The sequence below is a fragment of the Staurois parvus genome, unplaced genomic scaffold (genome assembly GCF_062004578.1).
Source record: "Staurois parvus isolate SC_StPar_1 unplaced genomic scaffold, SC_StPar_1.0 ptg000186l, whole genome shotgun sequence".
NCBI lineage: Eukaryota > Metazoa > Chordata > Amphibia > Anura > Ranidae > Staurois > Staurois parvus.
The window spans coordinates 11945857-11968124 of record NW_028317982.1 but is presented as its reverse complement, the minus strand read 5'-3'; the positions used below and the strand labels follow the sequence as shown (position 1 = coordinate 11968124).

Sequence of the window (22268 nt, the reverse complement as noted above, 5' to 3'; positions counted from 1 at the left end):
CTAGCTCTTCCTCACCCTATTCGAAACTAAACAAAAAAAACTTTGGAATGAGCTAAACCTAACGTGTACTGAAAAAAAATATATAATGTCATATGTGATCATTTAGAAACATCTGACAAAGTATATTTTTTTAATTATACTTAACTACACATGGATAAGCTAAGCAGGCCCTTATGATATTGGGAAAATATGTAACAAAATGATTGAAACCATTTTGTAAGAACTTAATTAATTTGTATAAACTCTGCCTGGGGTGGGATGCCTTTGCCTTTAGTCAAAAGTAACAATAGTAACAAATTTAAATGAATCCGAAACAAGAAAACAAAATTTCATCTGAAGTACTGAATTTTCCGAATTCGAACTTAATTTGAAACAAGTTCAAAAACAAATTTGGTATTGTAAACATATTGCTGACTATTGCTGATTTATATGCTCAGGTGTCTGCATCTAGATCCTCAGCCCAGTCAGGTGTGTCAGAGAGTACAGAGCCGTTAGCAGAGTCGTGGACATATAAATCGAGGCTAAAATCCATGCACTGTTAAAATGCAAATGTGGCTTGAACCCTAATTTTAGCCTTAAAGGATAAGTTCGCCTTTCATTATTATTATACAGTATTTATATAGCGCCAATAGTTTGCTCAGCGCTGTACATTATAGTGGGAGACAGTACAGTAACAATACAATGCAATACATGAGGGGTTCGAGGGCCCTGCTCCTCAGAGCTTACAATCTAGGATTTCAAAACATGTTACACCCATATTCAGAGTGTAACATATTATGAAATGACCGACTCCCGCACACCCCTGATCCTCCGCTTTGACAGCTACCAGGGGATTTTCTCCCCCTGTTAGCTGTCAAAATGTTAAAAAAAAATGCAGCTATGCCAGACTCCTCCTGGCTGCTTCACCCATTCACAGTATTCTGTGAATGGGAATCTACAAGTACCGACAGCCTTAGCGGCTGTCGACTTGTAGTTCTCATGAACTACCACAGCACTGTTGAGCGCTGTGGTAGTTCATTGATTCTTCCTGTCAGTAAGTACTGTATATGAGCTACGAGCAAACAGATACACTGACAGGTGTACAGGATTGCTGTATAGCTTTAGCGATCTACTGATCACTGGTGCAATGCTTTCCAGGTTCCTAAAACAAAAAATGGTAAATGCACATTTTTTTCCCTTCCACAAAAATATATGTTTATTATTTTTTGTTGAAAGGTCAACCTTTCCTTTAACTGTCACATTTTCTTTTAAAATGATCTGTCAACATTTTACAGAGGCACTAAACTAAATTAACTCCTTTAATCGTAACCCCTTACTCATTACCCTAACTTTCAAGTGTTACTAAACCCAGGATCCTGCATTCACTATATCTGGTCTCCCACAGTACACACAACATGGAAATGCAAGTATTTTAGTAGATTTAAACTGCTAAATACCTGTTTCTCATCAGCAGTATATAGCAGTCTTGTGACTTATATCAGTTGAGCACTGGTTAAAGCTTGTGAGAGGGGTTTTTGTTCTGCTTTGACTGTCCTGTAAGGCTGCATAACCCTTGACCCTCTGTCTATACAGTGCTGATTGTCTCTGTGCTGATCACATGCACCCTCCCAAAGAAAAAAAAAACTATTTAGCAATACACACTACACTTAGCATGTGCAGAGTGACTCCTAGAGTGCTGTCCATCAGCAGATGCATTGGGGACTGTAAAAGAAGGGGAGGATCAGAGAAGACAGGATCAAAAAGTCTTTTTACACAATGCAGAGGATTAACCTCTTAGGTTCCACAGTGAGTATAACAAGCATGCTTTACTGCATATACAGACTGATTTTACTGTTGTGGGTTTAGTAATAATTTAACCTTAAACCAATCACTTATCCTTACCCTTACAATTACCTTGATGGGCATTGGAAGTACTCTGGGCAACAGTATATCCCCTGTACTGAGAACTACTTGGAGCAAAAAAATACTGATTTTGGATTTACTGTCCCGAAATGACAGGGTTCTGATTTTCTTTTATTTCTGTTAGTTACTCCTAAAAAGCTATTTAATTTTTTATTTTTTTGTCCTATGGCCCCGTGGTAATGTGAGCCTAATTATACTTTGTTTATGAATGAGAAGTACAGAAATATCCATACAGATTCTCCTTTCACCACCTTCCCCTCCCCATGTGAACCACACTCTCTCTAATTCTATTAGGACAGGATCCACTTCTCATCTCTCTACACAGTGTAGCAGCATCCAAGAGCCATCACTGTCCTGTACACTTCTCTCCAGGCTGAAGCATGGACACCAGGAGAGTGGAGACTATCTCAGCTCGGCTGGATGAGGGAGAAGTATCATCAGGCGGTAGGACCTGAGGCATGCCCTTACTGCATGCTGACCCATACTTTTATTAATACATCCCTGGAGAATGCATGGCAAGAGAACACTGCTACTATACTAGAGACGTACCTGTAAATGCTGAAGGGAAACTGCATGAATTCTTTTTGGCAGAGGGAAAAGAAATGTTTTTCTTCAGGTTTGCTATTGGGCATATTTGCCGTATTTGAAATGACATAAGACTGCGTTTCCATTGAGTGTTACTGAACTCTGCTTGGACATTACTGTTACCACTGAGTATATGTGCATTTAAAGGAGCACCTACAATATGTAACACATAATTTATACCAGACAAATAAAAGGTGCTTATTGATTAGTTGCTCTTGGCTAAACTATTTTGCACATTTCTGTTTGTATTATTAAATAGCCCATTTGTTTCCTAAGCAGTTGGGTATAAGTTCATTTTAATTATTTTAAATTATTAGGCTTGTACATTAAATTTGATTGTGATTTTAAATCATTTAAATATTCTTCTTTAATTTGAGCATTACATGTTTTATAGTAACATTTTTATTTGGAGATTTCAATTATTCTGTCACATGTGAGGTTAAATGATGATAATGTAAAGCAGTTTAAAACAAAGTAGAAATGTCTTTATTTTTCATTTATATTGCTCTTTCTTGATTTATATCAGTGATTTTGGCATCTTTTGATTAAATTTTTCAACACCAAAGCAAAAAGTTAAAAACTTTTTAGTGTTCCCTAAATTTTTCCTGTGAGACATAGCCGAGCACAGCTACAGAATGAAATTTGCTGGAACTCTGGATATGCGTATGTCAAATAATTAAGGCCCTACTCTAGCCAACAAAAATAGTACTTAATAAAGTGAGAAAGGGTTAAAACATCTGTAAGGTTTTTATTGTTTGTTTACCCACTGGGGGGGATTTTTCAGATTTTTATCTGACATTGGTCTCCTCTACAGGAAGTGAGGGAAATCGTTCCAATGTGCACTCTGATAGCAATGTAGCCTGATAAATATAATAACTCTTCTACTACTCATAGAAAAAAAGATTTATTGTTGGTGTTGTCCCCTTTGAAGAGACTGGTCAACATGTCCTATACTATCCTGACACCCACTAAATAGACAGCAAGTAAGGGTAAAATCTCACCAGCTGGTACACAGACAGCAGTAAAAAAAAGTGCAGGGGTTTTAACCCTTTCTTACTCTATTTAAAGCAAAAAATGTGTCCAAAATTATGCTTTATCTATTAATGTCTACCTATGCTAGGGGTCTCCAGGCTTCCAAACTTTCAAATCAAAGGGCAAGTTTATTTTCCTTCAGATTTTTTATTTGGTGGCAGGGGGGGGGGTTGCACATTGCTGACAGTGTGAGTGAAAATGATCTAGTGTCAATAGGAGTAATTAATGCCTCATCATTGGTATCAGGGAAGGGAATAGTGCCCTATCATTGGTATCATTGGGAGGAATGGTGCCCCATCATTGGTGTCAGCGGAAGGAATGGTGCCCCATCATTGGTGTCAGTGGGAGGAATGGTGCCCCATTGTTGATGTCAGAGGAAGGAATAGTGCCTTGTGTTAAGGCTGGATAAAGACAAAGGCTGCATCTGACCCAGTTTGGAGACCAATGACTTATACAAAAATTGAGGCTCTGGAGACCAGTGGCTATATGGATCATGCAGTGGTATCCCTTATTCTTTCCCTTCTCACACTGGAACCTCTCTCTATCTCTAATTCTCTGCCAAGCGGGTACCTCTCCCTATACTGTCCACTCATAAATGTATGCCAAATCCCAGCAGAGTTCCTTATTTAAATGGGCTGCCCCAAGCAAAATGTCCAAAGAGGGTCACCAAGAATTACAGCAGCCAGTCAGACAGCTGCTCCCCCTTTGACAACTACAGAGGCTATAGAGCAGTGGTATCCAAACTGTGGCCCCAGGACCGGATGCAGCCCTTTGCTTGCCTTTATCTGGCCTTTTGGAACACTATTCATCCCACTGATATGAGACGGTATTCTGCCCACTCAACATAATTCCTGCCACTGACATCAACAATTGGGCACTATTTCTCCCACCGACACCAATGATGGGGCACTAATTCCCCTAATACCAAAAGATAAGGCATTGTTTACTCCCACTGATGCCAGCAAACTTTTTACTGACCACAGTCCAGCCCCCCCAAGTCAGAAGGACAATAAACTAGCCATTTGTTTAGAAAATTTGGAGCTTCCTGCTTCAGAGGAACAATATTCCTCAAAAGCTTCTAGGACAGATCAGTGGGATACTCTGTGTTGGAGCTGACCAATCAGAATCCCTTTTATCCATCCCATAAGAGCTTCAGGAAGAAGAGTAAAAAGAACAGAGATTTGAAATCCCCAGACCACTATGCTGGTTGCTAAGGCACTGACAGCTCATCACCTATGGAGGTGCATACAGCAGGGATCTGGACAGCGGGGAGGGTGTACATTGATCTAACCCTGTAATGTAAGAGCAGGATGTACCTAACCACACTGTCAGGGATTGCCGCGGCGCTTGTCCCGGCGAAGGCGCAGTGCGCCGCCGTGCACGGGGATACGGGCACTAGGTCCAGGGCGGCCGCGGCGACGAACTCGCACATGTGCACTAGGAGACACAGGTGCGCACCGGGCACCAATGACAGCGCAGGGCGCGGTATTTAAATCGCCCTGAGCTGTCACTGGTTGCCGTTTGGTCTCTCCTGTTCCCTGATCTGTGTGTACCTGTGTTTTTGATAAGTTGCTGACCCGGATTGCTCCTGACATTGCTGTACTCTCCTGCCCTGACCGTTGGCTTGCCTGACCTCTCTCCTGGATGCCGCCTGTTGGTTCTGATCTACTGTTGCTGACCTGGCATGTGACCCGACTATTCTCTGCCCGCTGTTTTGTACCTCGCAGACCCCCACGGCTCCCGACCCGGCTCGTTTGACCCTGCACCTGCTCAGCCATCCATCCATCCCATCGGGATCGCCCGACCTCCTCATATCAGGTTCTTACTCTGCGGGAGCCCTCGGCGGATACCTCTACCATTGGTGGGTGTGCCCAGTAGTTGCGACCTGGTCTCGGTGCGCTCCAAGTCCATCCCCACCATCAGGGGCCCTGGTGAACAAGTGCTCCGGGACTTAGACTCCGTGCTCTGGAAGCACCTGACCAGTGGATTGCTAGAGGTACGGGCGGTCCCTTACACACACTGTCTAAACTTTTTTTAAGTGATTACAAAAAGTAAACAGGGTCGTGCAAACCTGCTGTACTGTAACATTGCTTGATTCTCAGTTTAATACTGTAGTTAGCAGTATAAATATCCGGGCTTTAATATGGTTAAAATGTTTTTCATCTTGGTGCTAATGATAAAAAATATGTTTTCAGTTTTTTTCTATAAAGAAGCTACAGATTAGCACTAGCAGGAAAGCCTAAATGGAAAAAAACATATTTTTTTTAGTTTTGCTCTGATAGCACCCCCTGTCTTGCTGAAAAATCTTTGAAGAAGACAGGAGAGTTGGGGATGGGCAATCATATTGGACAGTACAATGGACCAGCTCTTGACAGCAATCTAGTTTGCACACCTAATAAATTAGATGTTTCAAAGGACAATCCATGCAAACTGGTTATCTTCTCCAGAAACTGATTATGGCTTTCATTTGATGCATTTGATTTAGTGTGGCACTAGGGCTGGAGAGAATGTTTCCCTCATTTCCAATGAGCCGATCTGGCTGCATCACATACTTGTTGACCACCAGTTAATTGTTGAGTTGCCAGATGATTTGATTACTTGACTTATATTTCCATTTTTTCTTCTTCTTCTTCTTGAAAAAAAATTCTTACATTTTGAAGATAACTTTAAACATCTAGAACAAGTGATGTTTCACTTACAAGAGAAGAAACACAGCTAGGGGTTGGAGAGGACTGAGGAAGAGTTCAGGGTAAGGAGAAGCAGGAATGTTGGGTAATGGCTCAGTTTTACCCTCCAGTTTTGGGCACTTTGTCTGGTCTCTTCTATGTTTCATCTCCTGTCGCCATTGTCTTTTCTACTCTGTCATTTATTGATAAGTCCATTTATTTTGTCTATCTTTGGGATCATGTTAGACAATTCAAAGAGCCAAACACTGGAAGTTGCCTGCACTACAATATCCACACCTTTGATCACTCTAGGAAAACAGAAATTTCTGGTTCATTTAACCTCAGCTAGCAACACTGAGCATCCTTGTGTCTATTCTGCCTGCACTTCAACTCTGTATTTATGATGGTCCCCCTTTATCAACATCATATTTTAAACTGTATTTTTACTTGTCATGCTAGCCACAGTCCTCGGATCTTCCAAGTACATTGATCACAGTATTAATAATCAATAGCATCCATTGGAGTGTCAATAATCATGGCTATAAGTGATGTATGGTAGGTAGAAGTTGTAAGGAAAAGCCTTTAACCTTTGCCAACATCTGTTAAAAGTGTATCTATTGCCTATTCATGTATATACATTGTATTTTGTTTCAGAGTTAAGAAGGTTAGGTCAGGTTTTCTTTGTGATGTCTGTGCCCTATTCAGAAATTTTCATGACAATTGGAAGTTAAAGCACTCCCTCCATGCAATGAACTGACAGGCCACAATGTTTAGGTGCTGTAGGTTGTGCATGTCAAAGTAACATCCACATGAATGGCAGGACCCAAGGATTCCCATCCAAACATTTCCTGTCTCCGCAGGCTTTCCCTCTTACCAGACTGCATCTAGGTACCATCTCTTCCCCAGGTAAGAGATGCACATGCACCCATCCAATAACATGATGTAAAAGAAAGATGATTCTTCAGAGCAGGCCACCTTCTTCTATTGCTCCATGGTCCATTTCTGATGCCCACATGCCCATTGTAGGTGCTTTTGGCTGTGGACAAGGGTTAGCATTGCCACTGGACCCATCTACAGCTATGCAGCCCCATACAAAACAAACTGCGAAGCCCTTTTTTCTGCTTTTAACATATCAACTTCAAAACAACATGTTTATTTGCTGCCCAATGTATCCCACCAACTTTCAGTGTAATAGCTGATTGGTAGATAGATAGATAAATAGATAGATAGATAGATAGATAGATAGATAGATAGATAGATAGCGCTACCACCCCAGGGGCCGCTTGATAATGCTTGTCCCCAATGGTTGCCCTGACCTTGCAAGCCTCCCGACACCTCTGACACTGTGGGTTCAGATATATTTCAACAGTATAGAATGATAATGCAAGAAACACAAATGTTTAGTAACACCCTATATTAAATCTGTTCAAAAGAGCAGGCCAAAGAAATAATGGGTTTAGGATATGCAACTCCTGTTCACACATACAATCAGAACACTGATAAAATAGAAATAATCAATTAGCAACATTTAAAAAATTATACAATCATGTGTAGTAAGCTTCAACCATTGCAACACCAGCACAAGAGGGGTAAGAAAGGCTTGTTGACTTATCAGCTCTCTCTGGACCACCAGCGCCGCAAAGGGAGAATTACAGTGAGGAACAGAAGTATTTGAACACCCTGCAATTTTGCAAGTTCTCCCACTTAGAAATCATGGAGGGGTCTGAAATTCACATTGTAGGTGCATTCCCACTCTGAGAGACAGAATAAAAAAAAAAATCAGGAAATCACATTGTATGATTTTTAAAGAATTTATTTGTCTTGCACAGCTGAACATAAGTATTTGAACACCTAAGAAACAGCAAGAATTCTGACTCTCAAAGACCTGTTACTGTGCCTTTAAAAAGTCCACCTCTACTCCACTCATTAATCTAACTTAGTAGCACCTATCTGAGCTCTTTAAAGACACCTGTCCACCCCACAGTCAGTCAGATGCCAACTACTACCATGGGCAAGACCAAAGAGCTGTCAAAAGACACCAGACACAAAATTGTGGACCTTCACAAGGCTGGAAAGGGCTACGGGGCAATTGCCAAGCAGCTTGGTGAAAATAGATCAACTGTTGGAGCAATTGTTAGAAAATGGAAGAGGCTAAAGACGAATGTCAGTCTCCCTCGGACTGGGGCTCCATGCAAGATCTCACCTCGTGGGGTATCACTGATGATAAGAAAGGCGAGGAATCAGCCCAGAACTACAAGGGAGGAGCTGGTCAATGACATGAAGAGAGCTGGGACCACAGTTTCAAAGGTCACTGTTGGTAGAACACTACGCCGTCATGGTTTCAAATCATGCATTGCACGGAAGGTTCCCCTGCTCAAGTCATCACATGTCCAGGCCCATCTGAAGTTTGCCAATGGCCATCTGGATTATCCAGAGGAGGCATGGGAGAAAGTCTGTATTAAGGAGAGGATGAATGGGGACATTTATTGTGAGATTTTGAGCAACAACCTCCTTCCCTCAGTCAGAGCATGGAAGATGGGTCGTGGCTGGGTCTTCCAACATGACAATGACCTGAAGCACACAGCCAGGATAACCAAGGAGTGGCTCCGTAAGAAGCATATCAAGGTTCTGGAATGGCCTAGCCAGTCTCCAGACCTAAATCCAATAGAACATCTTTGGAGGGAGCTGAAACTCTGTGTTGCTCAGCGACAGCCCTGAAACCTGACAGATCTAGAGGAGATCTATGTGGAGGAGTGGGCCAAAATCCCTGTTGCAGTGTGTGCAAACCTGCTCAAGAACTACAGGAAACGTTTGACCTCTGTAATTGCAAACAAAGGCTTCTGTACCAAATATTAACATTGATTTTCTCAGGTGTTCAAATACTTATATATGTTATATATAATATGTTCAGCAGTGCAAGACAAATAAATTCTTTAAAAATCATACAATGTGATTTCCTGAATTGTTTTTTTAATTCTGTCTCTCAGAGTGGGAATGCACTTACAATGTGAATTTCAGACCCCTCCATGATTTCTAAGTGGGAGAACTTGCAAAATCGCAGGGTGTACAAATACTTCTGTTTCTCACTGTATGTAAATGTATACGCCTCTGTGAATAGGTACAAGTACCTCAATTTGAACAGTAATGACCTTAAAAGAGGTAACTTTAACTAGATATTGGAACTTGAGTCCTGTGATGTTTAAAGTTCCTGATATGGTGGTATCCGTTGTCTTCTGCTAGCAATGATGGGACCTATGAACATTAGTGAATACTGGTAATTTAATTAAATTAAACAGATAGAGTGTGGTACTGCTCAAAGTAAAGATCTCCTGGTACTGAGGTGTATAGATGTCTGCATGCAGTGTCTCTAGAGTGATGACAGAAAGAGGTTGCACATCCACCTGCTCATCAATCCTATGGACAGCACAGCCTGCTAGTTATTGTGCAGAGTTACCGCCTGATGGCCTTTCAGCGCTGCGGGCAGAGATGTCTGTGTAAAGACTTTACAATAACAGTCCTGTTGTTGAGCAGCTGGTACAATCCTGGTGTGGCGATCAGTGTTACTGCTGTGTTGAACTGTTATGCAGAGTCCTGCAGCAGTAGGCCAGCAATCTGTATCTGCAGGAGGACAGCAGTCCCCACTGTGTTCAGTTCTGAACCCTGTGCCAAGTGAGAGAACCAGTCCCTTGATGTAGAATATATTTGCATCCTCCTCATTAGCCAGCTCTATGATAGTTGTAGTTCAATCAGCACTCAGGACTACATGTATTGGCTATAGGACTACAGGTCCCAAGGTCCTCTGTTGCCAGAAAAACTGAATCCACTCTGCTAACAGCAAGTGATGAAACAGTCCCAGTACTGGACACTAGGGAGAAAAAGATTAACCATAGTATCATCAGTAAATGTCCAAGAATGACAAAATGATATAGCTTGCACCTGGCTACATCTCTCTCTCAGTATATATACACGCCACACACCTTAAACTTGAATAGACATTTTCAGGAACAAAGCAACTGATTTAAACCTTTTCTGTCAACATAAAGATTGCAAAAGTAATTTCACATAGGAAAATAAACACTGACAGAATGTGTACTTCGGAATAAGTAGTGAATAGGTTATCAATATGCCTCTGTGAACTGTAATTAGGAAAATGCTGATATAATCGATCATGGGTTGCGTGGAGGTACAGACTGTTTGCTTTCTGTTTCCTCTGTTGGGGGAAATGAAGCTAATTCAAAGTACATTAAGAGCTTGGTTTCTCTCCTGAGTAGAGAGATTAGAGTTCCAGTAATGACTCAGAAGTATATTATTGTTTTCTTCTGTTTCACTGCTTTTATGTTTTTGGAGGTTACAAACTTTTAAAGAGTAACTCCACTTTCAATGATTGGTGTTTGATGTACCTTTTAAGAATTTTAACAAACATTGTTGCAGTTATACTCAAAAAAAGCTGTTTATACAACTATGTCCTTTGGATATTGATTCTGAATTGAAGAAACTGGTTCATTATAATCAGCTGGTGTTCTGATAAGAAAAGCTGCAGGGTCTGCATCCCTTTAGAAGTATTTAACCCTTCTAGAGTATCTCAAAAAACTAAAATTTCTATTGCAGAAGATACCTCAAATCTGACTTGTATCTCAGACTTTTGGGAAAATCTGTGAGCCAATCACACATAGTTACATAGTTAGCTCAAAAAAGACAAACGTCCATCCAGTTCAACCATACAAAAAAAAAGAAAAAGTTATAATCCTGCACCCACAGTTGATCCAGAGGAACGCAAAAAAACCCCAGCAAAGCATGATCCAGTTTGCTCCTGCAGAACAAAAAATTCCTTCCTGATCCCCCGAGAGGCAATCGGATATTCCCTGGATCAACTTTACCTATAAATGTTAGTATCCAGCTATATTCTGTGTATCTAGGAAAGAATCCAGGACTTTTTTTAAAGCAATCCACTGAGCTGGCAAGAACCAACTCTTGAGGGAGTCTATTCCACATTTTCAGGAATCCACAATCGGGAAATTACATTTTGCATTGAAGTTTGCAGAAAATTACAATGGCTGTAGAATGGAGTGTCATGCTACTAAAGCCTTGATTGGGGCACTCATTTCCTAAGTGTGCTTTAGAACTGCCAATATTTCATTAAAGTGACATTAAACCCACATCATTAAAGACTATCAAAAAAGCTGTATTACATGCTGTTCATACTCACTCAGTAACTATGCGATTCGTTTTCTGTATTCTGCAAAAAAACTGGCCCAAAAAATTATGGCGAAGCATATTGATAGTAGGAGAGAGCAGAGTGACAGAGAGATGACCTCATTGCTGTGCTGACAGATTTGGTCCCTGGATGACCTGGGCTTAGAGGAAGAAACTTTAAAACATAACAATCAGAATGAGGACATCTATGAGCAGAAAAGGGACATATCTGCAATGAACATGGATAGTGCAGTAAATACTAGTTTTTTATTTGTTTTTTTTTTATTTTTAAGAATTTTATTCAAGTTTTGAGACAGAACAAAAGTGTAAGCATTAAACAGTTTGACCTTGACGTTGTTAAAAGTTACGTCAAGTAGGACGCATGCCCCTGCATGAGATATAGGTACATTAGGTTAGTATTACCACCACATAGGGGAGTATAAGCAAAGAATAAGGTGATACATATTCCACCCTTCTTAGTTCTAGCAAAGTCATGACAGATCTAGTTGAGCATAGCGTTTATATAGCAGGGGTCGCTTAGGCTATGTGGCTTAAGCACTAAGAGTGGGTGTCAGCGAGGTGTAGAGACTTGGCAGGAAGTCTCAATTTAGAGGAGGGAGACCTGGAGGAAAATATTAAAGAATGGTTATCAGGGTCCCAAGTGGAGACGGGTATTGTTTGTTCTGTTTTTAACTTTAAATGGCTTATTTGGGTTTTTTTTAATCTTGTTTTTAGCTGGGTTCTGCTTTATATTTCAATATATTTATTAAGAATTGTTAGAAACATTATATAGAAAGACAAGAGATGCAACCAGGGGCAGACTGACCATTTGGAAACTTGGGCACTGCCCGAGGGCCCGGGGTCAGTAGGGGGCCCTATGAGATGCCCCTGGTACCTTTTTCAAAGGCTTTTTTGAGTTTGGGCAAGGACACAGGGGCCCCATGATCACCTATTGCCCGGGGGCCCCATGAGTTGTCAGTCCGCCCCTGGATACAACCCACCAACATGACGAGTTGCAAAACATAAACAATAAGACAGTAAATTCAAGTACAATGTAGCAACATAACAACAGAATTGACCAATTATTATTATTATTATTATTATTATACAATGTTTATATAGCGCCAAAGGGTTTGCTCAGCGCTGTACATTAGCAAGGGGGACAGAACATGAGACAATACAGTACAATACAATACACGAGGGGTTCGAGGGCCCTGCTCTTTCGAGCTTACAATCTAGGAGGGAAGGGATAGTGGTACAGGAGGAATTGGCTGTGGGGGATGGAGTGGTAGGAGGAGTGGAGGAGATTGGTTGTTAAGTGAGGGTGGGGTAGGCTTCCCTGAAAAGATGGGTTTTCAGGGTGCGCCTGAAAGTGAGGAGGGTAGGTGACAGTCTGATGGATTGGGGTAGGGAGTTCCAGAGGATGGGGGAAGTCCTGGAGAAGTCCTGCAGTCAGGCGTGGGAGGAGGAGACCAGGGAGCTAGAGAGTATGAGGTCTTGTGAGGAGCGAAGGGCACGGGTAGGGTGGTATTTGGGTATCAGGTCACTGAGGTAGTTTGGGGCAGCATTGTGAATGGCTTTGTATGTCAGAGTTAGTCATTTGAAATTAATGTGTTGGGCAATCGGGAGCCAGTGAAGGGATTGGCAGAGGGGGGTGGCAGATGTGGAGCGGTTGGTGAGGTGGATGAGTCTAGCCGCTGAGTTCCGGATAGACTGGAATGGGGATAGCATTTGTTTGGGTGGGCCAGTGAGAAGGGAGTTGCAGTAGTCCAGGTGTGAGATAATGAGGAAGTGTACGAGTTGTTTAGTAGTGTCTGGGGTGAGGAACGTACGTATCTTGGAGATGTTGCGGAGGTGGAGCCTGCATGACTTTGATAGTGATTGGACATGAGGTTGGAAGGAAAGGTTTGAGTCCAGGGTGACACCCAGGACTTTGGCTTGTGGGGTGGGATTGATGGTGGCGTTGCTAGTCGTGATGGAGAGGATGGGGGGGGGGCGCGGACTGGGGGGAAAACTAGGAGCTCGGTTTTGGACAGGTTTAACTTGAGGAAATGGAGCGACATCCAGTCTGATATGTCGTTCAGGAGGTGGGCGATGCGGGCGGAGAGAGAGGGGGTGAGGTGAGGGGTGGAGAGGTAAATTTGTGTGTCGCCGGCATAGAGGTGATAGTTGAAGCCGTGGGAGTGTATCAGTTTGCCAAGGGAGGAGGTGTAGATGGAGAAAAGGAGGGGTCCGAGGACAGAGCCTTGGGGGACTCCAACAGAGAGGGGGAGAGAGGGGGAGGTGGCAGCGTTACAGGTAACGCTGAAGGAGCGTTGGGTTAGGTAGGAGGAGAGCCAGGAGAGAGCAGCATCCCTGATGCCAAAGGAGTGCAGTTTAGTAAGGAGGAGGGGGTGGTCGACGGTGTCGAAGGCCGCGGAGAGGTCGAGGAGCAGGAGGACTGAGTAGTGGCCATTACCTTTGGTGGTTAGCAGGTCGTTGGTGATTTTAAGTAGGGCAGTTTCGGTGCAGTGTAGGGGACGGAAGCCAGACTGTAGTGGATCAAGGAGGTTGTTATCAGTGAGGTGGGCACTTAGGCGATTGTAGGCTAAGCGCTCAAGGAGCTTGGAAGTGAATGGCAGCAGGGAGATGGGTCTAAGGTTGTTTAGGTCAGTGGGGTCAAGGGAGGGTTTTTTGAGTATGGGGGTGATGTGTGCGTGCTTTAGGGGGGAGGGGAATGCGCCAGTAGAGAGGGAGAGATTGAAGATGTGGGTGAGGGAGCAAATGATGGAGGTGGGGGGTGACTGGAGGAGTTGTGAGGGGATAGGGTCCAGGGAGCAAGTGGTGAGGCGGGCTTCAGTGAAGACCTTAGTGACCTCCTCAGTGGTGGCAGGGCTGAAGGAGCGGAGTGTTGGGGAGGTTATAGTTTGCAGGGCGTTAGGTATGGTGGGGGGCAGTGCGGTTGCGAGGTCAGAGGAGGGGAGAGTTGAGGGGGTGATGGAGGGAGGGAGGCTAGGTGGAGAGGTAGATTGCAAATTGACAATATCCTTACGGATTGCGTCAATCTTGTTTTGGAAATGGTTGGCAATCTCATGGGCGGTGAGTGAGGTACTGAGTGGAGGTGGGGGGTGGGAGAGCAGAGATTTGAAAGTGGAGAAGATACGGCAAGGACAGGTGGAGAAGGTGTTAATGAGGGTTACGAAATATGCTTGCTTGGCGGCGTGGAGGGAGGTGGTGTAGGTGAGGAAGGCGGATTTGTAGAGGGAGAACGCTCGAGGGGATCTGGTTTTGCGCCATAATCGCTCCAGCGCGCGACTGCGTTGTTTGAGACATTTTGTATGGTCGTTCTGCCAGGGTTGAAGCGGTCGGGGTCTGATGTTACGCGTGGTTAGGGGTGCCAGGGAGTCGAGGGCAATAGAGCGTAATGAGGAATACACTGGTAGCATAAACAAAGTTTGATCGATTATGAGCGAATTGCTCCATAAACAAGGTGGTATGAATAATATCATTAAAATAATAAACAAAAATATAGAGAACAAACAAATGAGGAAAGAACTAAAGAAGAAAGTAAAGAATAAAACCCAGAAAAGAAATAAGAGAGAGGCCAGCCAGGAGTCCGTTAAATAGCAGAAATATACTGAATCCATGGATCCCAAGTGCTCTCAAATGTAGAAGTATTGTTGTTAAGTATCCTAGTAAGTTTATCATTAATCATAATCCAATTAAGTTTCTGCTTAACTAATTCCAGCAAAATTGTTGACTGTTTCCAACGTTTGGCTATCGTAATTCTCGCCGCCAACAGGATATAAAGAATCAGTTTAAACGATTTCTTAGGAATATCAGTGGGCAATAAATGAAATAGAGCTATTTCAGGGGATCAATGAATATTAACCCCCGTTACCGAATAAAGGAAGTTAACTAAACGGATCCAAAACCTAGTCACCACAGGGCATTTCCACCATATGTGGATGGGTTCTGCTTTAACATACTCTTCTTAATATAAGAATTTTATATCAATTTAGTTTCTGGTACACAGGAGTGTTGATTTGTTTGTTTCTACCTGCCCCCAGGCCAACCCAGCTATATCCCAGTGCCTTGGCCCCAGTGGAAGGGGCTGTATTAAAAAAAATGACCTATGTACACCTCTCTATGTTATGGTCTAACTTTTGTCTCCATATATAGTTTGTGCCCCTCTTTCCCCCCAAATTCCCCCAATATGTGGAGTGGTGCCTGTATTGCATTGTCACCAATAAGGGCTGCTGTAGTTGAAAGGTATACGCCAAGAATCATACAAAATAGAGGCACAGTTTAATGTACAGTATTTGCTTTTGGGTATTAGTGTACCTTTTTCCCAGCTCCTGCTTCCAACCTCTGCATTCTATATGCTTTGCTGTAGTTTACATAGCCCTGACCACCACACCCTGGATGTTTTGTTGTATGTAACATAGTCATTGTCAATGTCCTAAACCTCTTTTGTGCATTACATGTGTGTTTATTAGTTGTGTTTATTTCCTCAATAGCTGTTGGTTGCCTGTGATCTTCATCCCTTATTTTGTACTGAGCCTTCTTTAAGGTGAGCTCAGTACAAAGTATTAGCTCTCAGTCTATATTTGCTATATTCTGTAGAAAAGGCTAGGTAATGACAGAGTAAAATGTGCATTTGTGAGAGTTTCACCAGTTAAAGAGTAACTCCACTTTTGTCGAGAAAAAAAAAACATCCTCCTTTGGATGATCAATGCATTTTGCAATGGTTTTAACAAACGTTGTTTCTGCTCTGAAGAAAAAGCTGTTTGTTCCACTTCATGTCTTTTCCTACTAATTCTGAACTGAAGTAACATTTTCATTATTAATCAGTTGATGCACTTGCAGTGTTCTAATGAGAAAAGTTGCAGTGTCAGCATCCCTTTAAAACTGATTAACCCTTTTGGAGTATCTCACCAAAATTGACATTTTCTGTTGAAGAGAATGACTAAAATCTGACTTGTATCCAAGTGCAGCCTTCTGGAAAAATCAGTGAGTCAATCACACAAGGAGGAAATGACATTTCTGAGGAAGTTGTCTATACCAACTGTGTCCAGAACGCCTCTGGGTTGCCATATTGTATTGAATTTTACATAAAATTACAGTGCTGCAGACTGAAAAGGAAAGGTACTTTTTAATAATATTCAACTACAAAGTGGCTTGTGTAGCAATTGTATATGCTATATTGTTTTTTGTTTTCTTTTTGCTTTTGCAATTTTTTTTCCCCATGAAAGTTACCCATTAAGGTGGGAGCAAATAGACTCATGTAATATTTAACTCTTCCACTTTAAAGCACATCCACTCTAAAGCAGGATATGGTCACATACATCATTCTCCATGGTCATGCTTTTCTCTCCTGCTTGCTTTTTACTCTACAGTGTACTTAAAAAGGATATAGCCTGTGTTCCTATTATATTCTGAATGGGTTCTGTGATACATTGGATGCTTTATTTTCTCACTAAAGCTGGCCATACATTAGTAGATTTTTGAATAAGCATTCATGAGAAAATAATCGCAGTACATTTGAATGTCATTTGAAAGTCCTTCAAAAAATTTGACATTTGATTCTGAAATTTCCTGAACAAAAAACACATTTACTGTTAGAAATGTATTTGTTCAAATAAAAATTCCATCCTGTTTCTCCGAATTTAATGTCGCTGCAGTCTAAAACAAACACCAATTTGATCCCACTAATGATTCAAAGATAAACAAAATAGTTGTCTAGCACCTGATGACGTCATTTCCTATGATGAAACATAGTGGGCGGGTACTTCCGAGGTTGCTGTCACTTCTGGCACCGGAAATGCGTTGCAGCCATCTTTAGTATGTTTTCTAAGGCAAACAATATCACAAACTCTGTAAGTGCATTTCTTTTATTCTTTTCAATAAACAAACGTTACTTTTCACTTGGTGGGCTACCCCTTTCTCTTCCCTGATGTGGCATATGGAGAATCCTTCCATGCGGTGTGAAGTCTTTTTGTGGGGTGGGACTGTCAACTGAATCACATATTGATTATTACAGTGAATGTAATCATATCTAGAATTTTACTTATATGTTTGCACATGATATTGGTATGTTTTAAGATTGCACACGATTTATGATTCGATACATTGTTTTATGTGTACATGTACTAAGCCTTGGTATCGATGTTACATATAGGGTAGGTGGGGTTTTTTCTTAGCTTTTTAGTTGTATATACCCAGCATAACAGCAGCAACCTGTTTCCTAATATTTTAGTTATTTATTTCACTTGCACATCCATAGTGCGGGTTTAATTTATCTATATGCATACGTTGGAAACAGTTCCCCCACTTATGAAAAAAAAGTTTATCTGGAATTGTCCCTGGTATTCCAGAAATATGAAGTTAGACACTAGTTTAAAGTTTCTCTTTCATTGTCATGTTTATCATTTACAATCCCTAGCAGAACTATAGCAGCCCACGCATACGAAGGTCCAAGGGGATACATAGTTAGTCTGGCTGAAAAAAGACAAAAGTCCATCCAGTTCAACCAAAAAAAAAAAAGTTATAATCCTATATCCACCATTGATCCAGAGGAAGGCAAAAATAACCCAGCAAAGCATGATCCAATTTGCTCCTGCAGCGGAAAAAATTCCTTCCTGATCCCCTGAGAGGATATTCCCTGGATCAACTTTACCTATAAATGTTAGTATCCACTTATATTCTGTGCATCTAAGAAAGAATCCAAGCCTTTTTTAAAGCAATCCACTGAGCTGGCCAGAACCAACTCTTGAGGGAGTCTATTCCACATTTTCGCAGCTCTTACTGTGAAGAAACCTTTCCGTATTTGGAGATTAAATCTCTTTTCCTCCAGACGCAAAGAGTGCCCCCTTGTCCTCTGTGATGACCTCAAGGTGAATAACTCTACACCGAGTTCACTATATGAACCACTGATGTATTTATACATGTTGATCATATCCCCCTTAATCTCCTCTTCTCATGAGAAAATAAATTCAGTTCCTCTAATCTTTCCTCATAGCTGAGCTCCTCCATGCCTCTTATCAGTTTGGTTGCCCTTTTCTGTACTTTCTCCAGTTCCCCAATGTTCTGTTTGTGAATTAGCGCCCAAAACTGAACTGCATATTCCAGATGAGGTCTTACTAATGATTTGTAGAGGGGTAATATGATATCTCTCTCGCTGGAGTCTATACCTCTTTTAATACAAGAGAGGATTTTGCTCGCATTAGAAACCGCAGCTTGGCATTGCATGCCATTCTAAAGCTTGTGGTCTACCAGAACTCCCAGATCCTTCTCCACCATTGATTCCCCCAGTTGTACCCCCCCTAGTATCTATGATGCATGCATATTCTTAGTCCCCAAGTGCAGAACCTTACATTTATCAACATTAAACCTCATTTGATACATAGTAGCCAAATTAAACAGTGCATTGAGGTTGGCTTGTAAATTGGAGACATCCTGTAAGGACGTTATTCCACTGCACAGCTTGGTGTCATCTGCAAAGACTGAAATGGGATTTTTAATCCCAGACCCTATATTGTTTATAAATATATGAAAAAGTAAGGGTCCCAACACTGAACCTTGGGGTACACCACTGACAACCCTAGACCATTCAGAGTATGAATCATTAACCACTACTCTCTGAATACCATCTTTTAGCCAGTTTTCTATCCATTTACATACCAAAAAAGAAATCAGATTCGTTTGACAACTTCTGTCTTTCATGAATCCATGCTGTCTGTTGCTTAAAATATTTTTTTCCAGCAACAACTAATGTATGTGGTCTTTTATTACACTCTCCAGTATCTGTCCAACTATAGAAGTTAAACTAACAGGTCTATAATTACTTGGTAAAGATTTTGATCTCTTCTTAAATATAGGCACGACCTTACACCAATCCAGTGGTAATATGCTAAGCATTAACGAGTCCCTTAAAAAGAGAAACAATGGCTTTGAAATGACAGAGCACAATTTTTAAAGACCCGTGGGTGTATGCCATCCGGTCCAGGTGCTTTATTCACCTTTATTCTGTCCAAATATTTCTGGATCATATCAGTTGTGAGGCAATGTGGATCATCTGGAGCTGTGCCAATACCATGCCCATTGTGGACAAGAGCTCCCCCATGCTACTTTGTATACACAGAACTGAAGAAGGTATTTAATAAATTTGCCTTCTCTTTGTCCCCAGTCACCCACTCTAGATTATTTTGTAAAGGGCCTACATGCTCTGACCGGACCTTTTTACTATTAATATATTTTAAGAATTTTTGGGGGTTTGTCCTGCTATCTTTTGCAATCTGTTGTTCGTTTTCAATTTTTGCAGTCTTGATTTCCTTTTTATATATTCTGATATGTATGATTATTATGATAGCGTTCCTTCATTTATAAATAAATCACTAATAAAATCTCTTTTCTTATTATTTATAGCTTTTTTAACTTTGGCCGTAAGCCACATAGGTCCGATTTTTAGTCTTTTAAACTTGTTGCCCATGGGAATATATCTTGCAGTGTGTACACATACAGTCTTTTTAAAAAACTCCCAATTCTGTGTTGTGTTCATTGATGCCAATATTACCTTTCAGTCTAAGTCTTGGAGAGCAGCTCTTAGCCTTGGAAAATTAGCTCTCTTAAAGTTGAACATTTTTATTTTTCCTGGGTGTGCTTTTTGTTTGCAGCTAACAATAAATGAAATCATGTTATGGTCACTGCTACCCTGGTGTTCGTTTATATGGACATTATTAATAAGCTTTGCATGGTTTGAGATTACCAGGTCCAGCAGAGCACCATTCCTAGTTGGGGCCTCTATGAACTGTACCATAAAATACTTCCAAGAGGTGCTTGGGCCTCAATACTTTTTAATGTAGAGTAATAAAGGGAAGGACAACAATCATTCAATTTCAAACAGCTCACTGGCTCTGGGTAGGCGGCTCATGTGCAGCTAAGACTACCCCCCCCCCCCCAGGCACCCTGGAATGTCATTCAGAACTTAAACCAAAATAATGAGCACCAGACCAAAGGAGTCCAAAACAGCTTTAATAATTCATACAGTAAGACAGCGAACTTGTTTCAGTGGCAAAACATGTTTTCCCCTTCATCAGGACTACAAGAATAATGCAAATACAATGATGTAAAAATTGTTAGTCACAAAATTGCAGGATCAATATTCACTTATACTGTACATAGTGCCCAAAACCAACCCATTATGAACAAAACCAAATAATGTCTTGCATATAAGCACCAAATTAATTTGTGAGCAGAATAAAAAATAATTCATAATGATATAATGCTCTAATAATATACCAGATAGTATCATAATATATTAATGTAAAGCTATAAAAATAAACCTACAAATAAAATAAAATAAACATAATAAATGGTATTTCAATAAAAACAAAACCACTATTATAAAACTGCTACAACTTACATTAGACTGATAATTGTGCCCACCATAACCACACATGACCCTAACTTCATGCTTCTAACAGAATTTGTTTTTACTCGCTATGAAGCATGGACTCTCAAGGAATAGGAATTTGGTTTGCTGTTATCATGGGTTTGTGTCAAAATGGGATTTGCCAAGTTCAGAAATTCTTGCCTGAAAACCCACAGTTTCATCCTTAGAAAAAAGCAGCAACCTATACTGCAGTGTATAGCATTTGCCCCTGGTCTGCTGAGTCACTGGAGTCCAATAATTTGAAGAAATTGACATCTCAGCACCATTTCTATTAAAGGGTAGACTCGCAGCAGCCATATGTTCAGTGTGTATTGGATCTGTTAGGGAGAGGTGACAATTCTGTGTGTAGGTAGGTTAGGGATGATCCCACAGTGTGGCCTACTTAAGAAGTGTATACCTTTTAAATCATTCCAGAAAGGAGAGTGAGTTCACTTCCTTCCTGGCAGGATCTCCATATACTGTATATTGTGGGAAGAGTTAGGGGGAGGAACGCCCTGGCCATGGAGAGGGTTAACTTGAGTAGAATGGCCTCTTAAAGGACTGTGTTTCATCCTGGGTTCCCCCCTGGAGGGGGCTCCCCTTACCTGTGACTGCCTGCACATCAGCTGCTCCAAAGAGACTCACAACAGTGAATGTGTCAAGACTTGTTGCTGAAATTAGTTGAGATCTGAGATGTGGATTGCTGTACTTTCATGTTGTAACTTCAGTAAAAGAAGAAGCTTGTCTACCTGTGGCCTCTATGTGGAGTTCTGTAGATATGGTGAGAAAGAAAACGTTTCCAGTGATGCCACCTGGCTGTCAAGCCCTGGAAGAAGTGGGTCAGTGTCTTGATATCCCTAGGAGTGAGGGGGTACAGCCATGCAACCAGGAGGGTCACCAGCATCGAGATGAAGAGTGTGAGAGATACAGGCTGCTGTGCCTGGGAAGGTTTTGTCTTTTACTTTAGGGGTGCTCCGGCTGCCTCTGTGGCCACGAATAGGCAGGCAGCCACTCACTAACATGTGTAGAGAGAAATATAGTTTGTTTTTTTTAATAAATTTTTCCATTGATACATGTCCCCCATGGCAGTGCTTGGCTTTCCATGATGTTGTTTAACAAAACAGTCGGAGCATAGCTTGATACCCTACAAATGGCCACAGTAACATAACTCACCCCCAGGGGCGGACTGACAACTCATGGGGCCCCCGGGCAATAGGGGATCATGGGGCCCCTGTGTCCTTGCTCAAACTCAAAAAAGCCTATGAAAAAGGTACCAGGGGCATCTCATGGGGCCCCCTACTGACCACGGGCCCTCGGACAGTGCCAGAGTTTCCAAATGGTCAGTCCGCCCCTGCTCACCCCCTTTACACTTTAGTGACATTTGCTACAAAGTTCACCAACTTCAAATCTGTGCAAGATTCACAAAAGTGATCCTACTCAAGAATTAGGACATTTTCCCATAACAGCCAATAAGATCC

General features: G+C 41.6%; 1 protein-coding gene across 2 annotated transcripts in view; it reads left to right on the top strand.

Annotated features, from left to right (window-relative positions):
* The first annotated feature begins 2207 nt into the window (after positions 1-2207).
* KCNIP4 (potassium voltage-gated channel interacting protein 4) overlaps positions 2208-22268 on the top strand; it is an 892326-nt gene continuing 872265 nt past the window's right edge. Inside the window, exon 1 of one of the 2 annotated variants that reach the window (XM_089677479.1) lies at positions 2208-2346. In XM_089677479.1, the coding sequence (XP_089533605.1) occupies positions 2283-2346 (64 nt within the window). In that variant the 5' untranslated portion in view covers positions 2208-2282. The remainder of the gene's footprint in view (positions 2347-22268) is intronic. The other variant, XM_089677484.1, reaches the window with a different exon arrangement.